Source organism: Spathaspora passalidarum, assembly GCF_000223485.1.
Source record: "Spathaspora passalidarum NRRL Y-27907 unplaced genomic scaffold SPAPAscaffold_2, whole genome shotgun sequence".
In the NCBI taxonomy this organism is placed as follows: Eukaryota; Fungi; Ascomycota; class Pichiomycetes; order Serinales; family Debaryomycetaceae; genus Spathaspora; species Spathaspora passalidarum.
In genome coordinates this window covers 457,980-479,778 of record NW_006767426.1, presented here as the reverse complement: position 1 = coordinate 479,778, position 21,799 = coordinate 457,980, and the positions used below count along the sequence as shown (strand labels likewise).

General features: G+C 38.2%; 12 protein-coding genes across 12 annotated transcripts; 5 read left to right on the top strand and 7 right to left on the bottom strand. All coding sequences in view use genetic code 12, as the record gives it.

Annotated features, from left to right (window-relative positions):
- Window positions 1–126: 126 nt before the first annotated feature.
- PGA13 (Pga13p) lies at window positions 127–1,239 on the top strand (the record flags this gene model as incomplete). Its single annotated transcript, XM_007373404.1, has 1 exon — window positions 127–1,239. One exon carries the CDS (start codon window positions 127–129, stop codon window positions 1,237–1,239), a length of 1,113 nt encoding a protein of 370 aa, XP_007373466.1.
- Window positions 1,240–1,307: 68 nt separating this feature from the next.
- On the bottom strand, window positions 1,308–3,599 carry TSR1 (Tsr1p; the record flags this gene model as incomplete). The annotated part of the gene is made up of 1 exon (XM_007373403.1): window positions 1,308–3,599. One exon carries the CDS (start codon window positions 3,597–3,599, stop codon window positions 1,308–1,310), a length of 2,292 nt encoding a protein of 763 aa, XP_007373465.1.
- Window positions 3,600–3,925: 326 nt separating this feature from the next.
- Window positions 3,926–4,658, top strand: SPAPADRAFT_59255 (40S ribosomal protein uS14; the record flags this gene model as incomplete). Its single annotated transcript, XM_007373402.1, has 2 exons — window positions 3,926–3,943; window positions 4,359–4,658. The coding sequence occupies one exon, from the start codon at window positions 4,363–4,365 to the stop codon at window positions 4,531–4,533; it is 171 nt and encodes a 56-aa protein (XP_007373464.1).
- Window positions 3,926–6,528, bottom strand: SPAPADRAFT_148062 (uncharacterized protein; the record flags this gene model as incomplete). The annotated part of the gene is made up of 3 exons (XM_007373401.1): window positions 3,926–3,940; window positions 4,308–4,311; window positions 4,360–6,528. The coding sequence occupies one exon, from the start codon at window positions 6,423–6,425 to the stop codon at window positions 5,376–5,378; it is 1,050 nt and encodes a 349-aa protein (XP_007373463.1).
- A 103-nt stretch (window positions 6,529–6,631) lies between these two features.
- TPM2 (tropomyosin) lies at window positions 6,632–7,592 on the bottom strand (the record flags this gene model as incomplete). The annotated part of the gene is made up of 2 exons (XM_007373400.1): window positions 6,632–7,258; window positions 7,540–7,592. The coding sequence occupies 2 exons, from the start codon at window positions 7,555–7,557 to the stop codon at window positions 6,791–6,793; spliced, it is 486 nt and encodes a 161-aa protein (XP_007373462.1).
- Window positions 7,593–7,650: 58 nt separating this feature from the next.
- On the top strand, window positions 7,651–8,135 carry SPAPADRAFT_59252 (uncharacterized protein; the record flags this gene model as incomplete). Its single annotated transcript, XM_007373399.1, has 1 exon — window positions 7,651–8,135. A coding segment is annotated over one exon (197 nt), but the record flags the coding sequence as incomplete, so codon positions are not given.
- Window positions 8,136–8,661: 526 nt separating this feature from the next.
- Window positions 8,662–11,003, top strand: SPAPADRAFT_65090 (uncharacterized protein; the record flags this gene model as incomplete). The annotated part of the gene is given in 2 exon segments (XM_007373398.1): window positions 8,662–8,813; window positions 8,833–11,003. 1 exon segment carries the CDS (start codon window positions 8,951–8,953, stop codon window positions 10,304–10,306), a length of 1,356 nt encoding a protein of 451 aa, XP_007373460.1.
- A 1,695-nt stretch (window positions 11,004–12,698) lies between these two features.
- Window positions 12,699–13,810, bottom strand: SPAPADRAFT_59250 (uncharacterized protein; the record flags this gene model as incomplete). The annotated part of the gene is made up of 1 exon (XM_007373397.1): window positions 12,699–13,810. The coding sequence occupies one exon, from the start codon at window positions 13,603–13,605 to the stop codon at window positions 12,838–12,840; it is 768 nt and encodes a 255-aa protein (XP_007373459.1).
- Window positions 13,811–14,749: 939 nt separating this feature from the next.
- SPAPADRAFT_148054 (uncharacterized protein) lies at window positions 14,750–17,453 on the bottom strand (the record flags this gene model as incomplete). Its single annotated transcript, XM_007373396.1, has 1 exon — window positions 14,750–17,453. One exon carries the CDS (start codon window positions 17,451–17,453, stop codon window positions 14,787–14,789), a length of 2,667 nt encoding a protein of 888 aa, XP_007373458.1.
- A 145-nt stretch (window positions 17,454–17,598) lies between these two features.
- Window positions 17,599–19,394, bottom strand: SPAPADRAFT_59248 (uncharacterized protein; the record flags this gene model as incomplete). Its single annotated transcript, XM_007373395.1, has 1 exon — window positions 17,599–19,394. One exon carries the CDS (start codon window positions 19,284–19,286, stop codon window positions 17,718–17,720), a length of 1,569 nt encoding a protein of 522 aa, XP_007373457.1.
- Window positions 19,395–19,498: 104 nt separating this feature from the next.
- Window positions 19,499–21,018, bottom strand: SPAPADRAFT_59247 (uncharacterized protein; the record flags this gene model as incomplete). The annotated part of the gene is made up of 1 exon (XM_007373394.1): window positions 19,499–21,018. One exon carries the CDS (start codon window positions 20,958–20,960, stop codon window positions 19,542–19,544), a length of 1,419 nt encoding a protein of 472 aa, XP_007373456.1.
- Window positions 21,019–21,203: 185 nt separating this feature from the next.
- Window positions 21,204–21,706, top strand: SPAPADRAFT_59244 (mitochondrial 37S ribosomal protein uS13m; the record flags this gene model as incomplete). Its single annotated transcript, XM_007373393.1, has 1 exon — window positions 21,204–21,706. One exon carries the CDS (start codon window positions 21,218–21,220, stop codon window positions 21,584–21,586), a length of 369 nt encoding a protein of 122 aa, XP_007373455.1.
- Between the last annotated feature and the right edge of the window lie 93 nt (window positions 21,707–21,799).

The following is a 21,799-nucleotide window of genomic DNA, read 5'->3' as shown; positions in this document are numbered from 1 at the left end:
ACTTCCTTAAATGCTGCAAATAACACTAGGAGAATATACCAACCATTCTTGAATTATAAATACCCAGTGAATATACAATTACATGTCTAAAGTTATTGTTATAGATAACTATACACAACATTTTCTATGCAATTGACTCAACTCTTAGCATCCCTTGCATTCATCTCCGCGACTGCTTCTCGCGTATTGGCTTTGGGACCCACATTTAAAAATATTAAACAGACAGTTACCGAAACAGAAACTCAAACTATAAATGATACTATTATTAAGACCAAGGTTCTTGGCACTGAAACTTTGACTGAAACACAAGTTTACACTACCGAGGTCATATTGATTGAAACTACTACTGATTTTGTCACTGTTGAAACACCAACCACTATCACGTATAGTGTATGCAATGATGAAAATCAATGCGAGGGTACTACTTTTACTTTTACTGAAGCTACAACTGTGGAACTCCCTGGTTCTGTAGTCACTGTGACTCTTCCTGTGACTTTCCCTGTTACCGAAACCGTTACTGAATTTACTACTTTTTGTCCAGAACCAACAACAATCACGGTGGTTACTTGTGATGAAGAGGCTATATGTGGTCCAACTACTATTTCTGTTGATGTGCCTACTACTGTAACTCTCACTGGAACCATTATTGTTAGCACTCCTGAAGGAACTGCTCCTTCTGTCATTGTGACTCCAACTCCACCTATTCCCTTTGCTCCAACTACACTTGTTGCTACTCCTTCACCTGCTCCACCTGGTGAAGTGCCACCTGCAGCACCACTGGCTGAAACTCCACCAGAAGTGGCACCACCTGGAGTAGCACCACCAGAAGTAGCACCACCAGCTGTTGTACCTCCGGAGGGAATACCTCCAGCAGGGGCTCCACCCTCTGAAGTCCCACCTACTGCAGTTCCTCCTGGGGAAGTTCCACCAGCTGTAGCACCTCCAGTTGCAGTTCCACCCGCACAGGGTCCATCTGCTGAAGCTCCTCCTGGAGTGGTTCCGCCAGCAACTGAAGTTGTTCCTCCAACAGCTCCAACAGAAGAGGCACCTCCCACTGAAGCTACACCTACTGAAGTTTCATCAACAGAAGCCCCTGAAGCCCCTGAAGCCCCTGAAGCCCCCGAATCACCTGAATCACCTGAAGCTCCTGGTACAACTGTGCCTCCTATTGTCGAAGGTGGTGCCAACAAAATTGGAGCTTCTGCATTAGGGTTACTCGTTCTTGGTTTCCTTATTTAGTTTTCAATTACATTTGATTTTATCGTTTTTATTTATATTAATATATGAATGTGTTATTGCTATGCTATCTACTCGGTCCATGCTGAGGAAATTGTAGGCCATAATCTCTTATACAAGCTCATGGCGACAACATCTTGCGATGTTAATTTACCATCAAAGTTAGCCTTGAAATAACCATGAGTACCAAGACTCTCTTTGATAAACCCGGTTCTTCCTGATTTTGTAAATAAGGAAATTGCCTTGAAATAGTTGATATCTTCAGGGTTGAAGAACATGTAACGCACAGTGACGACTCTCTTGTGGATCTTGACTGGATGACCAGTAAGCACTGCTCTTTGGGCAATGATTCTTGTGTGGTCACAGTTCAAGAATGTACCTTGACCTATAAATTCAATATTATTTCCACTTGGTTTAAAGTAAATTACGGGAGCTTGGTTGAAAAGGACTGGTGTTATGGCGGTACATATCACGGTTGCGCCCAAATGGGCAAAGTTTTCTGATTTGTGGACATTATTAGGGTTGTTGGATGCCTGGTTGAATGTAGGTTCAATTATTTGTCTTCTAGGACCGTATTGAACAATGATTGATTCACGAGATGGAATTGGCTTTTCATAATCTTCCCAACTTTCAAATGTAAAGTTACATACTGCTAATTTATGTTCGTGTTCTAATAATTCATAAATGGTGAATGGCTGGACAGCAGGGTTGACACGCTCAAGGATCAACTGTACTGGAGCACGGACATAGATTCTGACTTTGTTACCACCGGTGACTTCGGTCTGTTTAATATATTCCTTGCTGATTCTGTTCTTGGTGGCTTTATAGTTGGAGATTCGTAATAATCTGTTCCAAATACTTGGAGCTTCAATATCGTTTTCATCAACATCCCAGTTACAATTACCTAATGACTTGACTCCTCGGTATCCGGCTAATCTTTCTTTGGCGGATTCGTTAGGGTGTAATTCTAATTCATCTGGGAAGTCTAAGTCATCCTTTTCTAATGCTCTGAATTCTTCAAGTTGACGGGTTTCTTCTTCTGGTGATAAATCAACATGCATATCAGTGGCATCGCCTACTTCGGTAGTAGCGTATTCAGTAGCAGTAGCTTCCATTGGTTCTTCATCTATTTCAAGGACGTCTTGTTGGATTTCATCTTCGTCTTCCAAGTCAGAAGCGTTTTCCAAAACATCATCCACAAGCCACCTACTTTGGTATTCTGAAGTACCTTTAGGTAATCTCCTCTTTTCCATTGGTCTTTTAACACCATCATCGTCGAAATAGATTCTTCCTTCAGTACGAACACCAAGGTTGTTATTTTCTCCTTCCCAGTCAAAATCATCGTAGTCGTCAGCCTCCATGTCTACTTCTTCAGGATATATTTCGTCCAAGGTTTCTTGGTTCTCATCTGGGTGGTAACTATCAACGACATCATCTACATCCATGGTTGCCCTCTTTCTTCCTCTGATCTTTTCCAATCTGTCGATTTGGAAGTCCCCGTATCCTGGAATATGAACTAATCTATTAGCGTTGAATCCTACCCCACGAACAGTACCTTCCACAACCAAGTGCTCGTCGCTGGCACTCACAGAATCGGCAACTAACCAACCACGAGAATCTCTCCAGGTGACACCCTTAGGGAATTTCTGACATATAGTTCTTAAACAGTTGGCGTTATCTGATTCGTTCTCAATCAGGAACAATTTCTCTTCGTTGGCACTGAAAAAGTGGTTAAAGTACGATTGTAAAGATTGTTTCACATCCAATTGTAAGTTTCTCTTTGGATATGCTTGTACGATATTGGGAACAACACCAATGACTGAGGCAATACCTTGGGCAATCAAACTTCTTAATATTTGTTCCCCATATTCCTTTTCAACTTCTTGGTTGGCACTTATACCAAAAATCACAAAATCGGAAACTTTTGCTGCATCCAAGATATGCAAGAAATTATCTTGATTAGGAATAATGACTTTCAAGTTTGACTTGAAACGGGAAACATGCATAGAGTTGACAGAAGGATAGGCAAACTGTATGTTGGCTCCATCTTGGTTGAACAATCTATTGGCAATGTCAACTGGTGGTATATCAGAAGTTAAGGAAACGACAGTAATAATCTTTTCGGCTCCTTGGTTACCTTCAAACAATTTTCTGGTAAGTTTGCTTTCGAGAATCTTTTGTTCCTTCAATTGTTTAGCAATGTTCTTCCTTTCAATCTTACTAACTGGTTTGGTCAGGTTTGATTTGGCACCACTGGTCTTTTCGACCTTTCCCTTGTACTGGTTTTTTAATTTTCCTTTACTGGCATGCTTGGACTTAAACGGCTTATGGTCGTGTTTCAATGTGTTTCTATGTCCAGCCATATTGATTCACAGTTATGTTGTAACTTGTGTTATCATGTATTATACTTGTTGGTACTATAATTTTTCTGATTTGAGATGAGATTGATAATCACGTGCGTGTAGATCACGCGATACATGTTAGGGTTTATGCCCTAATCATGTGATACTGGTTCCTGGAATGTTGAATTTTTTGTGACAGTTTACACGACCATATCCTAAAAAACTATGCAGGAAAATTAACTATGCTGCAAGGAAAGATCAGCTTTCGCGCACTTACACTAACCACCGAAAGTAAAGAAAAAAATTTAAAGGTGTAATTTTCAAAGAATTAGTTAGTTATACTCTATATACATTAACGTTAAATTGTATGTACATGATGGATAATGAACGTGGAACGAGATTAGAGCGACCTTGAATGACATGATATGAACTGTGATAGATGCGATGCAAGTATGATGTGTTAATCTACCTATTTTGAAATAAGTGAAAAATTTGCCCATCAACCACCACGATGAAAGATTGAATTATCTACACTTTGAACATACATCGAATACTACAAATAAATATGCAGAATGAACTATCGTTATGGATCTTGTGAACATATGTATATATATGCTGGAATGAACTATTCAAAATTTGAAGCAGTCAGTATGAATACGCAATAGTGAAAGATTTACCATACAACGCAAACAACAACAATAACAATTCAATCCAATCCCTAACTCATCTGTTCCTGTAACTCGATAATTTGAAGAACATAATACTAACATTTATCTTTAGCAAGATGGCTCACGAAAACGTTTGGTTCTCCCACCCAAGAAACTACGGTAAAGGTTCAAGACAATGTCGTCACTGTTCCTCCCACACTGGTTTAATCAGAAAGTACGGTATTGACTTATGTCGTCAATGTTTCAGAGAAAAGGCCACTGACATCGGTTTCCACAAGTACCGTTAAGTTATAAGTTGCGTCGTTAACTGTGTACAATTATGAGAATGATAAAAAATATGGTGTTCTTGACCCATTTCACTTGGTCATACTACGTTTCCAGTTTATAAATAATTTAATAAACGTATATATATTACTGTGATTGTAGAATGCACATTTAGCTTAAAACAAAAGGTTCAATTTATTGTCAAATGTTTTGATCGGTGGGGTTTGAGCGCTTGCAAGTATTGTGTTTAGCACCCAGGACATGTCTGGACTAACACAACAACGTAATGAAAACCAGTCATACATAAATTCGTTTCTAATTGACGCATAACAGAGATTGAATCTACAATTACAATGATGTATCCCAAAATCTCGACATTCAAAATCCATCGCCTCACTGAAGAGACCCAACGAAATTCAAACTTCCTATAGGGACCATATTCGTACTCTCGGGAATGAACATTATAAAATGGCAACGAGTATAACTTGACAATTTACATTATCTCGTCGTGGCAAATATTCCCTTATCTTAATTAATATTAAGCTTTTTGATTAAGGAAAGGAAAAGAAAGGTAAAAGAATTAAAAAAAATTGATGGTGCGATGATTATTTTATACACTGGAAATTCGAAATTTGTTACCCGGAAAGAACATTTACTAGGCATTAATGATTGCAAAATTTTAATTAAAACTAAATAATTTAAACCTATATAGACTAAATTATACCGGTTGATCCTGATCCGGTTCGTATATGTAATATTGCTATATTCAACCAAGCAAGGAAAAGACGGTCCTTGTATAATGTAATCTTGGACTTCGGTTTTGAAATGAAACAATATGCAATTAAGTGAGCAAAAGTGACTATTTCTATATGAGTTTGGTTTCACGAGCCACGGTTTCAATATCAATCCTCAAGATTAATAAACTTCGTAATAGACCAATCATAGTTACAAAACTCGCCAATCCTACCGGAACCACAGCAAACACAACAATATTATAAAAATCAAAGAATCTTCGTCTTTCCTTCTTCCGCTCATTATTTCTACCTTCACTGGCCTCGATAGTTCTACTACTCGATCTGGTATGACCAGCTCCTCCGATTCGCCTCAATTCTAGATTCGAAGTAAAGAAGTTTTGAATAATATATGCAAATGTGAGGATACAACTGATCAAGATCCAAATGTGTAACCCATACTTGTACCCCTGGGCTGAGAATGCGGAAACAAGATAAAACTCGACGGCAATAATGATGACTGACATGGAAAGAACTCGCACTATGGCCGCCGGGGTCAGATATATCACAATCCATCGTACAATGAGCCCGTCAAGTACTGAATATGACAAATATGACGCAACAATACACCACAACCCGGCAAGAAAGTGTTCCAGCCCTCGCGCTGATGTTAGTAGTGAGTCGTGGATGAACATACGTTTCCAAGATTGGTATAAACTTATGAGAGCGGGCATAAGGGAGATATCCCGACATAATGCGAGTGCGAAATGTTGACGGGCATTAAGGAATTTAAGGCCCAATTGTTTCAATGAAGGGGGTGCTTGTGGGTTAGGATGTGGGTGGGTAGTGGTCGGAATAGAATTGATTGATGACGATGATGATGAATTGGAATCGGATATTGTTAGTGGAATCGGAAGGGATGGGATGGGAGTGTAGATTCCGCTGGCGGAGTTTATGGTTTGTGTTGTTCCGTATATTCTTTGTGATGTTTCATATGACGGGACAACTTCATCGGGATCAAATTGTGTATCTGACGAAGTAGTCTGTTCTGGTTGTGATGATGCCACCCCTGTTGCTAGGGCAGTGCTGGAAGACGACCGAGCCGGTACCGAATAGTCGTCATCGATTTGATTTGCCTCTAAATTATCGGAAAATCGGTTCCGTAGTGAATCCATTAATGGCATTTGTGCGTGTACCCTCAAATTTCAGGTAGCTAGATTATGAAATCTATTATATAAGAATGTGTATGTGTAGTATAGTAGAGCTGATAACGTGGGTTCCTTAAAATGTGTAGGAAATCACAAGCGATAATTTTCTGTCAAACAATAAGCCAAAAAAATATTGTGGCCGAGACCAATCATAACCTTCCACTCAAGCACTTACAAGTTTACACATTAACACACGCCTATACTAATAGTATGAATATTAATCCCAAATTTAATATGAACTAACTAAGAAAAAATAAACTATAAACTAACCTGCTATACTTCGGCATGTTACAAATGTGTGTTATTAATGATGGAGAAGGGTATTCAATGCAAAATGGAGCTTAGATAGCTTCCAATTGTTGACTGATTTCATCCAATTCAGCCTTAGCAGCATTGTATTGTTCAGTTAATTCTTCATACTTCTTTTCCCAATCTTCACGTTCAGCTTCCAAGGAAACAACCTTTCTTTCCAATTGTTCAGCCTTGATGTCGGTTTCTCTCAACTTGTCGGTGGTTTCTTTCAAGTTCTTGTCGGCTTCTTCCAATTCATCTTCCAATACTTGGTTCTTCTTGGTGTAGTTGTCGTTAGAAGTCTTTAAAGCAGTGGTTTCTTCAGCAGTTTGCTTAACGGCTTCCAAATCACCTTCCAATTTTTCAACTTGTTCTTCCAAAACTTGGTTCTTTCTAGTTAAAGACTGGATTTGGTTATCCTTTTCCAAGTTTTCTTGTTCCAATTCCTTGATTCTGGCAGCCAATTCATCGGACTTTTCTTGCCATTTTTCAGCATCCAATTTCAAACTGTTGAGTTTCTGCGAGGCGTTAGTACTAGAACATAAGGTATATCTCGCTGTCGATTGTTTCAAATTGACTAGTGCATGACAATACTGGAATAAATTAGGTCAAATAGAGCCCCAAATAGTTGGATGCTTGAAGTTGTAACTAGATCAAATTACGTGCCTGTTTCAAGGGGGTGGCAGTACCTGATCTGGACCCCTTCTCCCCCTTGACCACACAAACTAAAAAAACAACAAATAAAATCAATTGAAACAATCAACTCGTGTTATTCGCATGTGACAAATCATATACATACATCCTTAAGCTTATCCATCTTGATGTTTTACCTGAGTATCTATATAAATATCGAAGTAATAGGAGGAGAAAAGAAAAATGTGTGTTTTTGTTTTTTTTGGTGGTCAAATTTGGTTGGGCTAAGTGTGCGTATTCGTCTAATGTGTGTGTGTTTGGTTGAAAGGGCGTGGTTAGTATGCAGGATTCGTTAAATCGCCCGATTAACGGTAAACGACGACATGTTATGAACGACGTGTTTTCACGAGTGTTCCCACTAATGAGTCGTATAATTGAGATCATGGAAACTGATGTCAAACCGATGGCGAGTAAGGGGGGACACTCGTCAAGAAGGGAGTGTGTAGATTTCTCCTGCATAAATCCACTCTATACTGATTGAAAAAGCCCTGATGCACCTAGTCTAATCACAGCCCAAATATAGGTTTTGTGAATCATAACATAACATAACATACATGAAGCTGGGCAGCTTTAATAATCCTTCACTTAGTAAAGCATATGAGCTTGGATCCTGGATATGATATAAAACAGTTAGTGCAGTTTTCTGTTGTTTGGAGTGTTGTGGTGTATATGGCCATTTTTACTAATCGGATCCGACTGTTTAAATATAAACAATTTCTTTCCGCTGGTTTTAAGAATCGAGAGAGAGAACATTCCAAATAGATCATGAAAGGAATGTGAGATTGTAGAAAATATAAATATTGACACTGAATATGTAAATATTATCATTTTATTAAAAAATTTATTTGAAATTTTACTAAAAATAATTTGCTAGCAAGAAGATTAAACAGATTTGTATTCAAGATACAGTGAGATATTCTAGAATTTAATTGGTACATTCCATACAGTAAATATTTACCAGTTACATTCCCAATCGGAAATGGGAGGGGGAGCCACCGTAACCTTTTGTTACCATGAGCCCTGTGTCACAAAATGTCATAATATTAGAAATATTGCATACCAAGCAATTTTAAGCTACATACTGCTAGTTTTCTTTGCAACCCCGTCAGTAGTCCCTCTATAATCCATGGCAAGGGATTCCCCATTTGGTAATTGTACATTGATCTCGGTTAACAACAACACAGAAAAAATAATATATTTTTTTTTTTGCAATCAAAAAAATCGAAGTGCGAGTTCTTTTTTTGATTTTCCAACCAGCCATTTTCGAACTTCCCCTATACAAATAAACTTTGTGGTTGATCTACAAGACACACAAGTATTTTGTGGTCTATTTTAGTCAATTTTTAACATATTTCCTCCTTGCAATAGAGTACATGTTTTTATAAAAGCTTAAATTTTTTTTTGTTCATCCAGTGTCTTTGTCTTGCTTTGATTCATCATTGTCATCATATCTGCCACCTCGGTTACCCCCCCCCCCATTTGCAGACAACCACACACCTTGGGAAAAGGCAAGTAACATGACACAACTATATACCACACCACCACTAGAGAGGGTAGTACGATCGGGGATATCATCATCAACATCCTCCTCGATTTTCCAGTCACAAGAACCGTCGCCGCTATCACGATTTGGAAGAGGAATCTCTAACCCGTTTACCAGAATCTATGAACCTACTGCTAATCCAATAAAAAGAACAATAATACATGATAACTTCAGATATGAAAGGATACCACAGAAAATCAATAAACCTGATCCCATAGTCACAGTTATTGACGATTCTAATGGACTTCGACGTAATGGTTCTATTATATCGCAAGATATGGTATTAAGACATCGGAAACGTATAAGAAGGAGAAACGAATTGTTGAAGAAAGAAGAAAAAGAACCCCGAAAACAACACCGAAAGAACCAAAGTTCCAAGTTTAGATTCCCAGTTAGGAGGACAAGATCATTGCAGCAAAAGAGCAGGTTTCATAAAATAGAGGACTTGGCCCAATTTGCTTCTCAGAGAGATTATATCCAAGCATTGTTGACAATGTTGCCCCATAGAATGAGGGTATTTCGCCATTCTCAAATATTAAAAGTATATCCTAAACTAACGTCACGATTGGTTGAATTTGGTCCGCGTCCAAGTATAAGGGTAATTCAGAACAAGATCCACAAAGTACATCCTTCTCTCAAGGATATTGTATACTCGAAATATAGACAAGAGGTATTTGACTTGAAAATTACTACTGCCCCTCCTAAATTTGAGACATTGTTTCCTAATGATATAGCCATACTTTCAAAAAGAGACACACGAGTATTAAACAAACGCTTATTGCTTGAAGTATTATTGAGAAGAACTATTGCCGCCAAAATGGAATATAGATTAAAGCAAGCCAACACTGCTCTTCAGCAAGAAACACCATCATACTCCAGCTCTTCCACTTCTTCGTCATCACGATCGGCAGATTTATCATATCACAGTCAAGCAGCATCATTCACATTTGGATTCTCCTCTTCCTCGTCAGGATCGTCACGTGGGAATTCTGGTCATTCTCAAGGCTCAATAATCCTACCTTCACCCAATATAAAAGGCTCTCAAGCAAACACATCTGGGCAATACACAGCATCTACTCCGTCATATCCAAACACGCCTGATAACTATCCTCGAACTTACAATTACGAACATATACTTCGTCAATCTAACGTATATAAATTGGAACCAAGAAAAAGATCTTCATCAACAATCACAGGCTCCACCAGCCAACATGTTGATGGGTCAGTAGCAACTGGTAGTACATCATGGTCAGTTATATTTGGAACCGAAGGTAAACCTTCCGACGAGATTCAAAATCCAGATCACTTTATAGATTCCTTAAATATATGATTTCATTATGGTTGGAAAATCGTTAAACTAGTTCATGTAAACTTGATAACTAAGATTCTCTTATATTTACAGGATTCCTTAATGTCTGAATTATACTATTGCTATACCCATTACAGAGCACATTCACAAATATTCTTTAACCAATGCAAGCATATATATATATAGGAACTTTCTCTCTTGCTCTTACCAGAACCATAGTCACCAGACAAACTACCTTGCGATGGCTTTGTACGAATGTTGTTGCACATGAATGTGTACTAAACAACGGAATTCAAATTGTCTCATACAACTGTCATAGGCACAAGTATACACGTTATTCACATCTGGGCCCTCCCAAATATTGATCCAATTCCCGTTGTGGAAGATTGTATTCCAGGTTTATATGACTTTGAATATGCCGGCGTATACGTGAAAGCTTCCCTGATGACTTCCTACAACCATTATAGGTACAAATGAACATTTTGTTCTCATCTGGACCCTGATGATAGTAGTCTACTTGCACAAAATTCATGTTCCCTAAAAGAGGATTCAAATGACTTCTAACATGAGGAAGTACACCTTGTTTGGATCGAAATTGTTTCCCACAACTATTGTAGGTGCATGTATACACGTTCTTACCATTTGATTTTTCGATATACTTGTTTACTTCCTCTTTAGAAGGAACCCAAGAACTATCTGCATCCACAGGTTTGCTTGTAACCTGCGTCTGCGAAATACACTGATTATTAGAGACACCACGACTTTTTTGAAAATATTTAATCTCGCTTTTTTGATCTGCGGCCTTCTCCATTTCATTATGTATGAATTGTAAGATCCTCCACCCTGTGAGCTTTTCATTTAACTCGTATTGGGTAGTTATAACTGAGGAGTCAACTTTGGAAAATATCACCAGCTTAGCGAAATTTATTAGAACCTTTAGCCTTTGCAAAGAATCTCTATGGTTTAAAAAACTTGAGTCTTCAAAGTTGACTAAATATGGAACCAAAAGTTGAACCAAAAGTAGCGTCTTTTCTGACATAAGAAGAATGATTAAATCACACCAAGCTTCCTGTTTCTCCCCAAAATTTGTAGTTCTAGGTTTTAAAATATTAAGCTTAGTTATTATGTTGTTGTCAATTAACTCAGTTGTGAAACTTAGTTTTTCACATAGCAACAATATTTCGTAGAATAATGAGATATTCTTCATGCAAATGATTGATTCATCGCTTTCTTTGCTTTGCATTTCCGATTGATCTTCAAAAACTGGATGGTGAAGATCTGGAGATTGCAAGCGTTTATTTCTACACACCTCCATAACCTCTAGATAAAGATAGATTCCTTCAAACTTTATATCAAGATTCAACGATTTGCGGATGATTTCCAGATGTTCTTGGCCATATTGGATATATGAATAGCAGTCTTGAAGGATTTGTGATGAGTTCCACAATTGAATCTGTTGGTGGGGAATTGGTATATGATGGTATGTTTCATCAACGTACACCAATGCTCGTATATCGCTGATTACTAACTCTAACCCTTGAATTCGCTTACCTCTGACTGGGTCCCATGCCGGGATTTCCTGGTTTTTCCTTGCAATAAGGCCCAGTTTGCCGAATTTGAGGTAATATATCTCCAACTTGGCATATTTAGCTAAATCGGAATTCTCACAACGGAATACCCTTTCATTTATAAGTTGCATGATAATGCCTCTAGCTCGATCTAATTGGTATGACGAAAGCTTATAAAATACATCACGGGGAAGATTATAATGAATACAAAATTTTCCTAAAGTTCTATCAATTAGAAATCCGTGAAAATATAGCCATTTATCGGTAAGCAATTTGCAATTGGGGTCACTAGTGGATATAACTTCCTCTTCATTTGAGTAGCTAGCATACTGCTCTCTATCTTGAGGAGCAATACCACTGGGCCAGAAATCTTCACCCCTACCTTTTTTCATAACTACCTCATTCCTACCTATTTCCAGGTTATACGAGTTAGACATCTAGCTGCTCTTTTGCTTCAGAATCCAAGACTCTGGTTGTCAATTGAGAGGCAGTTTAAGGTTTATATATTTGGTTGTAAATTTGACTCCAATTTGAATCTTGCACGACCTTCATTGGTTATGTGGGGAAACATAGTAAATTAAGTCCTCTATTATTTAGCGTATAGCTATTCTAGTTCAATTGTGTAAATGGATGAGGGGAAATGGTCGGTCTAATACATTGCAAATTTGCTAAGTTAAAGGCATATAGAAATTATTGCCAGCAAAAGTTTTGTATGTTTGCCGAAGGTTCTATCTAACCTCAAAATTTTGATTATAAAAGTGCTGCAAAATCTCACACAATTATTTTTAAAATTTATATCACTTTCTTTCTCTCTTTTTGTTGTCATTCAATACATTGCAATGCCGATAGACTATGTATAATTTTTCAAATTATATAAATAACAAATATATTACAAAACAAATACGCGAGAGCAAGAAACGTCTTACTCTATTGATAATTCCATACAAAATGCACGTCCCCCCCCCCCTATTTCAACCCCTCTATCTATGAATTATAAACCATAGGAAGCATAAATTCTCTGATCCTCTTTACGGTTTCTTCATCAGGGATATCTTCCAGCATTCCTGTTCTACTAGGATAATAGGAATTGTCCAACACGTTCAACATAAACATGGGGATTTTATTGTCTCTTACACCTTCACATACACTGAGGACCTCATCAACTCCAAGCAATCCAGAATCGTGTAAACTGATCAATTTATTAAACCATTTCCGGTCCTTTATGTAGAAAGGGGTTGGGTCACGGCCATTGGTCACTGGCTCGGAATTTATTGCTGCGATTGCGGCAGTGGCAAGGGCATTTTCAAAGTCTATTGAGTTGGCCTGATCTTGTATTCTTGATCGCTTTAATGCGGGGTCTACTGATTCATCGAGAGCGTGCTGTTGTTGATGCGGTTGTGGGTGGAGGTGTGGTTGTGGTTGTTGTGGCAAATGGTGAGTTTGGTGCAAGACATCAGCTTCTGGTGATCCTCCAAATTTGGCAAATGGAAGCGTGACGTCTTCGGAGTGATGATGTGGTCGTTTCTTGGATTTGGATGGGGTTGTAGTGGCAGAAGGCGATGTCGAACTGGCTGATCCTGGGGTGGACATGGTGACTCGATGTTTAGGCTGGACCAATGGTTTGAAATATTCATGGTTAGCTTCTTGGTAATCGAACTTAGGAATTTCACTGTAGATATCTCCTAGCCCTTCGGCATATTTGTCATCCAATCTGATTAATAACGGCAACACTTCATTATGATACACTGACATATACTTTAAATGGTCACTCAAGAAAAAATCATTAACTATAAGGTTCCCCTTGTTAAATGCACTTAATGAAGGCAATGAAAGAGATTCGCTATAAAGTAAACTCTTGACTTGCCTTTCATCCAAAATTAAACTACCAGTAGTATTATCAATGATTTGGAATCTTCCTAAATCCGGGTTCCATCTGTATGAGTATCCGGTATTGCTAGGGTTATTCTTTTGATGTAACATCAACACAAACCAAATCTTATATCGATGGTGAGTAACATTGATTAGATGTTGCTGACAGGAATACTTTGTGTATGTAGAATAGACAGTCTCCGGGTTGGCCAATCTTAATTGACCAGTGACATAAGCCCAGGCCTTTTTCGTCATGATAGCATCAGCACCTTTAGGATAGGAATGTACGACATCGGAAAGCAACTTGATCAAGAATTGGTCCATTTTAGGTGTCCACCTTCTATATTTAGAATCGCGGGATTTCAAATCGTATTCAGAAAGATCGTTGTACTGCTGAACTTGATGCAGAGCCTGTTCCAACTCTTGGGTTACTCTATTTTCATGGTCATGTTGTTGTTGTTCTGCACGTTGCTGAATCTGTTGTGTATAATGTGACCTTTGAGATTGTTGTTGTTGTTGTTGTTGAAGTAACTGTTGTTGTTGTTGCTGCTGCTGCTGTTGTTGTTGTTGCTGCTGCTGTTGTTGTTGTTGTTGCTGTTGAAGTTGTTGTTGCAACAATAACTTCTGGTGATCTTGTTGCTGTTGTTGGCGATGGTGATGGTGATGGAGATGCTGTTGCTGTTGTTGTGCCTGTTGTGCCTGTTGCAGGGCAGTTTGGGTAGCAATTCGTAATGCCTCTGCGGCATGCTGTGCCTCTACTTGAACCATTGACTTTCTAATACTATCTGACATCGATGATTTCACTGGTTACACTAAGACAGTGGAATCTTGATTTTACTGGTTGGGGTTCAAGCACTTGATCTATAGTTTGATAAAATGTAAACAACTTAACCTGGAAAAATTCTGGTGGGAATTTTTGTTGAACTTTGAAGGAAATTGTGGGCCAACCTGTAAAAATGGAATTATCAGAAACACACGACCTTGGCCCATTTGCAATGTGGATGTCCGGGTAACCTCGGCTGTGAAATTTACAAAATGTTAAATTTATATTTAAAATGAAGTATTTACTTTATCAGGTTTACAGCAGCAATACTACCTTCATAGTTTGATTCTTGATATCCGACTTTGTTTGTGGTGTACTCTTCATGTTTATCTTGTACTTTGGTAAACTTGTCCAACATTTCATAAATTCGTTTCCTCTTGATCAGCAATTGAGACGTGATTGCCCCGGTCGTTGACACTACTCCTGCACTTGGCGTAGACACCGGGGTTGTTAATACCGATGTGGAAGAGCCAGCTGTAGCAGCAGTAGCTATCATACCAGTATGTGTCAAACTTGACACTGTAGTCAATCTATTTCTCAAAGTAGTATACGTTGATGACTGTGGGATGATCATGAGCAATCCATACAATGTCTTGTACAAATATGGGTGTTTTTCTGGCTCTAACAATTGCAATCTCAACTTCAAGAAAATTGGCGATTCCAACAACTGAATAAGCACATCCAATTGAGTTAATAATTGGAATGTAACTTCCAGTTCGGAAAGATTCTTGATGATTAGGAATGCTAATTCATAATTAGAAGTTAATAAACATAACGATAAAGCACTTGGAGCGTTATGGCACCAACTTTGGAATAATGAAGCAAACAATTGCCAATCTTCAAGCTTATACACGTCAAGATTCTTAAGCTTCTTGCGGAAGTTAAGCAATTCCTGGGCCGTTAACAAGATATTGTTTAATGTGACAATCATCATATTCAAGAACTCCAAATCGTCATCAACCATGGTGGTTAAAACTTCTGATAACGTAGTGAATATTATTTCCGAGTCAAGACTAACACACAATTTTCTAATTATAAAGTCAACTTTAACTCGATGGGATTTTTCATGGCTTTCCTGTTCAAATAGTTTAATTAGTTTAATAATGAAACTTTTAAAGAACTCTTGATTTGACTCTGAGATTTTTGCTAACAATTGCAATACTTTAAAAATCACTTCATTACTTGAATCATTTGAATATTTCAACAAATCAGTTAAATCAAAAGTTGTCAGTGGTGATACAAATACTTCAAGGAACTCTTGTGGAGTTCTCGAGTAGATAAAGATCAACCATTGTAATGAAGTTATTCTCGATAATTCATTGGTAGACCCTAGGAACTGTTTGATTATAGCATTAATAGTCTTTGGCAACTGAACTTCATTAAAATCGTCACTTACTTCCTGAGTTATTCCAAGAATCAAATCCTCTTCGCGGTTCCCGTTTTGATGATTGAACTTGTTCAAGAATTCTTGCAATGCTAAACTGAAATTAAGGAACGAATCACGAAGTTCGAAATCACGCTCTGAGTCCGTGATGGCAATATTCTTCATTACTATGGATAACGTATCAGGGAACAATCTAAGGATCCCTGTTGGAGAAATATCTAATATTTCGCGTAACCATTTCAAAGCAATGAATTGAACTTGACAGTAGATTTCATGAGGTTCATTGGCGAACTCATTCTTGGTTTCATTTTCAAACGATTTCAAGAATGATAATAGAATGTGAATGATTTTGGTATGATCAATGAATATGTCTTGACCAATAAGGAACACTTCACCTTCGGGGTTTTTTGGTTCGGATTTAGTTTGAGGTGTGGTTCTAATGACTGTTGTATCCAGGGATTTAATTGAGGCGTCTTCGTCTTCTTCCTCTTCTAATTCGTCTTGGTTGGCCTCTTTTTCTTGTTGATCCTCTTTTGGTTTTGCTTCTTCTTGGGTTTTCTCATCCTTGGTGTCTTCCGATACATCCTTGGAGTCACCTTCGTCTCCGTCTTTTTTCCTCTGCTCGAGCTGCTTTTTCTTGACTTGATACTTGACCTTTGCGATAGATTTAATCTCCTTCAACAACACATTCAATAAATTCTCCGTCTCCAATCGGACATCACTTGGAGAATTATTAAACAAAAATTTAATCAACGGTTCTAAAATATTAGGCAAGAACGAAATTAATTCCAACAGTGGGATATCATCAAACAATTCAATCCAACTCAACAAGAACTTCTTGGCAAACGGATCAATCGTGTACATTCTTTCCAATAAACTAGGAATAAACTTTGGAAGTGAAAATGCCTTTTGTGGATCCTGGGGATTGTTTACTTGGATAGCCACTCCCTGGGCATCGACTAAATGACTCTTGATTTCATTTTGTTGGTCTTCTTGATCTTGTTGTAAGATCGACACGTAATTGGTAGACTTGGCACTGACGATATCCTTGATCAATCTATCCAAGATATCGGCAGCATTCTTGACTGAAGATTCGGAGTCAGTTACTAAAATGCACAAAATATCAAACACTTCATTGAAATAAAGTAAAATCTCACCTCGGGCAATCTTGGCAATGTTATAAAGTGATTCACAGGCATAATACCTGACCCGAGCATCAGTATCTCTAAACGTAGCAAATATCGGCTTGATAATTTCTTCTAAAAAGTAGGCAATGGCAAACAGACCAAGGGCGACAGAAACGCTCCCTAATGCCGTGATTGCCCCCATTTTGGCAGAATTGGTACCACTGTTGGTCAATTCAGTCAACTCATTGATGATTCGATAGATTGTTTGACTGTCATTACGAGACAACGCTGCCTTGGTGAGAGTTTCAATTTGGAACGCCGTAGCCTTACGCTTTTCATAGATGTGATTGGATAGATCCTTGATTAATGATGCATCAAGAATTTTCCCTTCTGACATGGTGGTGGTGGTATGTGCTAATTGCTAGTGTAAACAATATGAATCACATTCGTTAGATAAAAATGTGCGCGCATTTGCCAGACCCCAAATCCCCCTACCCCATTCCATCCCCACCAAGGCTGCGAAAACACTACAAATTTAATTAGATCATATCTATATTATGTCTAGAACAAACTGTCCCTAGTAATATAAACCTATTGTAAGTAACGTAAATCATAATAAATAAGACAGAATGGTCTCTGTCAAATACATGTCTGCAGCATGTTAAAACCTCCTTCGTTTCCCATTAACATATGAACCACCATTTATATCCATATCTATATCACCAGAACTAGACTTTGTCGGACTGACACTCTTGTATATCCTAGGATTCCCCGGTAAATTCGCAAGATTCGATTCAATAATTTCGGAACCATTCTCACCAGTTGGTTGTGCGCTAGGCAAAATACTTTGGAGCTGCAACAAATCCATCTGGGAGAAATCGCCAATGTTTGGTAATTTAACATGGAAATTTATATACAAATTACCACGGTTGTATCGTCTTAAATCGAATAACACTTCTTTCATTTCCTCTACTTCATTTAAATTCTCAATGATTTCTCCACCTTTAACCATTTCATTTATTGGCATTCCTAAACCTTTCAAAATCTTGGGCTCATCAGAATTGATCACTCCCACAATCTCCCCCTGTTGGATCGAATCGTTATTATTTACCGATTCAATTCCATGCACGTTTATATAAACTTTTAATAATTGGCCTTGTTTGATGAAATTTGGTATTTGGATTTCACCACCCAATAATGCAGTTTTTAAATCAATCTCGTGATCCATAAATAAATCATGTCCTTTCCTTACTAAAAACGGATGTCTATTCTGTCGTAAATGAATAATGAGATCCCCAGGTATGATATTCCTTCCTTCATCTCCTTCACTAGGAAGTATTATCCTGTCGCCATCTTTAGATCCCGGGTATACATTAACTTTAATCAACTTGGACTGTTGAATGTAACCGGTAGCTTTACAATTTGGACATTTATCTTTATAGTGCGTGAATATCCCGGTTCCATTGCATGGTTTGCAACTTCCGGTTTGTTGGAATCGAGAAAACCTATTACAAAATGTTGTTTTAATCTTCCCTGTTCCTCGACATTGTATGCATGTTTTGGGATTGAATCCACCATTTCCTTGACATACTCCACATTTACTATTTTTGGGTAACTGTAACTTGATTGTTTTGCCGTATACTAAATCAGCAAGATTGACGGTGCATGTATGGTGAATGTCTTCGCCGCGCATAAACTCCTGTTCTCCCCAAGGTTCGACTATTTTCTTCATATTTTCAAAAGAGCCAGATGCAGAGCTGGAAAACTGTGTTCCATCGAAAATGGTGCTGGTACTGGTAGTAGTAGACATGAATGGATGACCAGACCCTGGGGCACTAGTAGCACTAAACTCAAACATGGGGCCCTGTGAAAACATACTATTGATATCGTTGAATACTTGTGAAAATATATCGGTGGCAAACGCCGATCTTCTTCTAGGTGGCACTGGTGGTGGTGCTGCTGCTGCTGCTGGTGCTTGTTGAGGCTCATCAACAACGACACCCAGTAATCCCTCCTCTCCATACTGGTCATAGATCGTTCGTTGGTTGGGATCGCGCAAAACTTCATACGCCCTTGTCATTTCCTTAAACTGTTCGGTGAGCTGTGGATCATGGTTAGTTTTATCGGGGTGGCATTTCAAGGCTCGTCGTTTATAATTCTTGGATATCTCTTCGGTTGATGCTGCGGTGGACACTTCTAAAATGTCGTATAAATGAGTTTCCTTAACCATATAATTTGATCGATGTCTGTGTGTGTTTGTGTAAAAGCATAAGTGAGTTGAATAGTTGTTATATGGCTAGAACCCGTAAGTAAATATGTAATCAGTTGTGTTGGTAGTAAGAGAAAATTGGATTAGTTTTTCTGGCTGCATGGCTGCTTAAAAAATAAACCACACAGGAGAGTTAGAAGATTCTACAAAGTTCTACAAAAAAATTATTTTTTAATATAGTCGTGTGAACTGCACAAAACATTAACCAGGCTATATCTAGGTACCCAAGATTTCATCACGGAAATGCTTTTGATAATTAGCTTTAGATGACTTTGTTCTTCTCTCCTTCTCATTCTTGGCTCTTTGTTCAGCTCTTCTGATCTCCTTTTCTTGCTTAGTAACTTGGTACACATCAAGTCCAGAAGCAAATCTTCGATCCACTAATGCTTGAGTTTGTTGTCCCTGGGTCGGCTCTCTTGGCAAGGGGATATTCTGACGATAGTATCTTGCCATTGTTCTATGACCTATTCTTGAACCGGTAGGTGTAGTCAACTCAACTCCAGATCTATCCACTTGAACCAAAGCATAATTATCATTGATTCCATTACCACCTTGTTCCAACTCTTCATCGTTATCCTCTTCTGCCGGAAGGTATTCAACTATCACAGCTGATGACAGGGGATCATCGCTGAATCCAACATGCTTCTTTGATGGAGCCTTCGCGTGTTGTCGTTGTTCTTCGTCGTGGTCCATAAAATCATAAAACTCAGCAACTGCCAACTTCTCTTCCTTGGTTTCATAGGGGATCTTGCAATGTCCCTTGGACGATATATGTTGTCTGATACTCTCAAGATTTTTTCCTTCAAATCCACAAACCAAACACTCATGATCAAGGGAAACTACCTCACTAAGATAGCTAAGCAAACCTTCAACATCTATAAGGAAGGATCTCTCGGGAATGTATAACCCATGCTTACTAAACATATGCTTGATATTGTTTTCCATTTCATGATTGTTCTGACCACAATAGAAACAGTGTGTTATTGGAATAGCCTTTGCTTCCTCCATAGATTCGTCAATATCTTCCGCCTCCTCTTCATAGATCTCTAAATCGCTATCTTCTTCTGAAGACAATATTTCCCCTTCCAAATCAGTAAAGTCTGATTCTGTATAATTCAACTCAGATCCAGTATCTACCGATTCAACTTCATGATACTCATCATGGTCGTCTAATGAAAACTGGGAAAATTGCGAACTAACTTCATCATGATCAACTCCGTCTATTTCTTCTTCTTCTTCTTCTTCTTCATCCTCCTCATTATCTGCTTCTATCTCATGATGTGAAACAGGGGTAGAAGCACCCCTTCCGATTCTCCTCAGTTGGGATTTTAACGACTTCTTAGTAATCTGTCTCCCATTAGTAGATCTTCTCTTTCGATTAGCAACATAAAACCCATACTCGTCTTCATTCTCACGACCATTTTCATATTTATACTGGCCCAGATTCAAGATCTTCTCAGCAAACACTTCCGAACTTATGCTAGGCAATTGCGCAACTCGTCTTTTCAAATTATACCTATGCCATTCCGTCTTCATATGTTGCCGTTGTAATTCAGCACTGACAAACTTGATTCCACAGGTGTTACATGTGAATGAGGCTGTTTCTGGGTTGGACCCCTGAGGCATAAAACTCATTCTGTCTATCTATATTCTAATAAACCAACAAAAAAAATAGTATACGGTTGTGAATTACTATGCTGTGAAAAAGAACACCAAGCGATTTTTAGCTATTGATGACTGATTTGACAGGGGTCATTGGGGTTTACATGTTGGATATGATTTTACATTTTGTTTCAACCTGTAATATTTTGTTTGCATGTTTCTTTGACTATAGAAAAAAAAATTGAATGAAAAACTTAAACATCCAATACCACCTTCATCAATAAAGCATTATGGTTGTACACATCTTCGGTAAACCAATCAAGCACAATAAGCTAGTCTCCATAGGACTTGCGAAGGGGATCTTTGGGATCGGGTACACCACCGCCGCCAGAATATGCGCCAAGGTAGGAATTTATCCTCAAATGAGAGTCAACCAATTATCAGAAAACCAAATTATGGACATTAACAAAGAAGTCTCGGAACTATTAGTTGAGGGCCATTTGAAACAGAAGATCAATAACGACATCAAGTTGAAGAGATCAATTGGGTCCTATGTTGGTATGAGACATGCCTTGGGTTATCCTGTTCGTGGTCAAGGTACTAGAAACAACGCCAAGAATGCAAAGAAATTCAATAGAGTTGAAAGATATAAACTTTAGAGAAATGGAAGAACATCCACCCTCTCTATCGAAGGAAATGAATGGTTTTTTCGTAACATTTGTTCGTTGCCTTACTTGTACATAAATACAAAAATATTATTAATAAACGAAATTTTAACGATAATCTTTTAATCTAACATGTAGCTAAACCAATGTACACTATCCTCACCTACAAAAACAAAAACCAATAAGCAACACCTCTGCTTCAAAAAT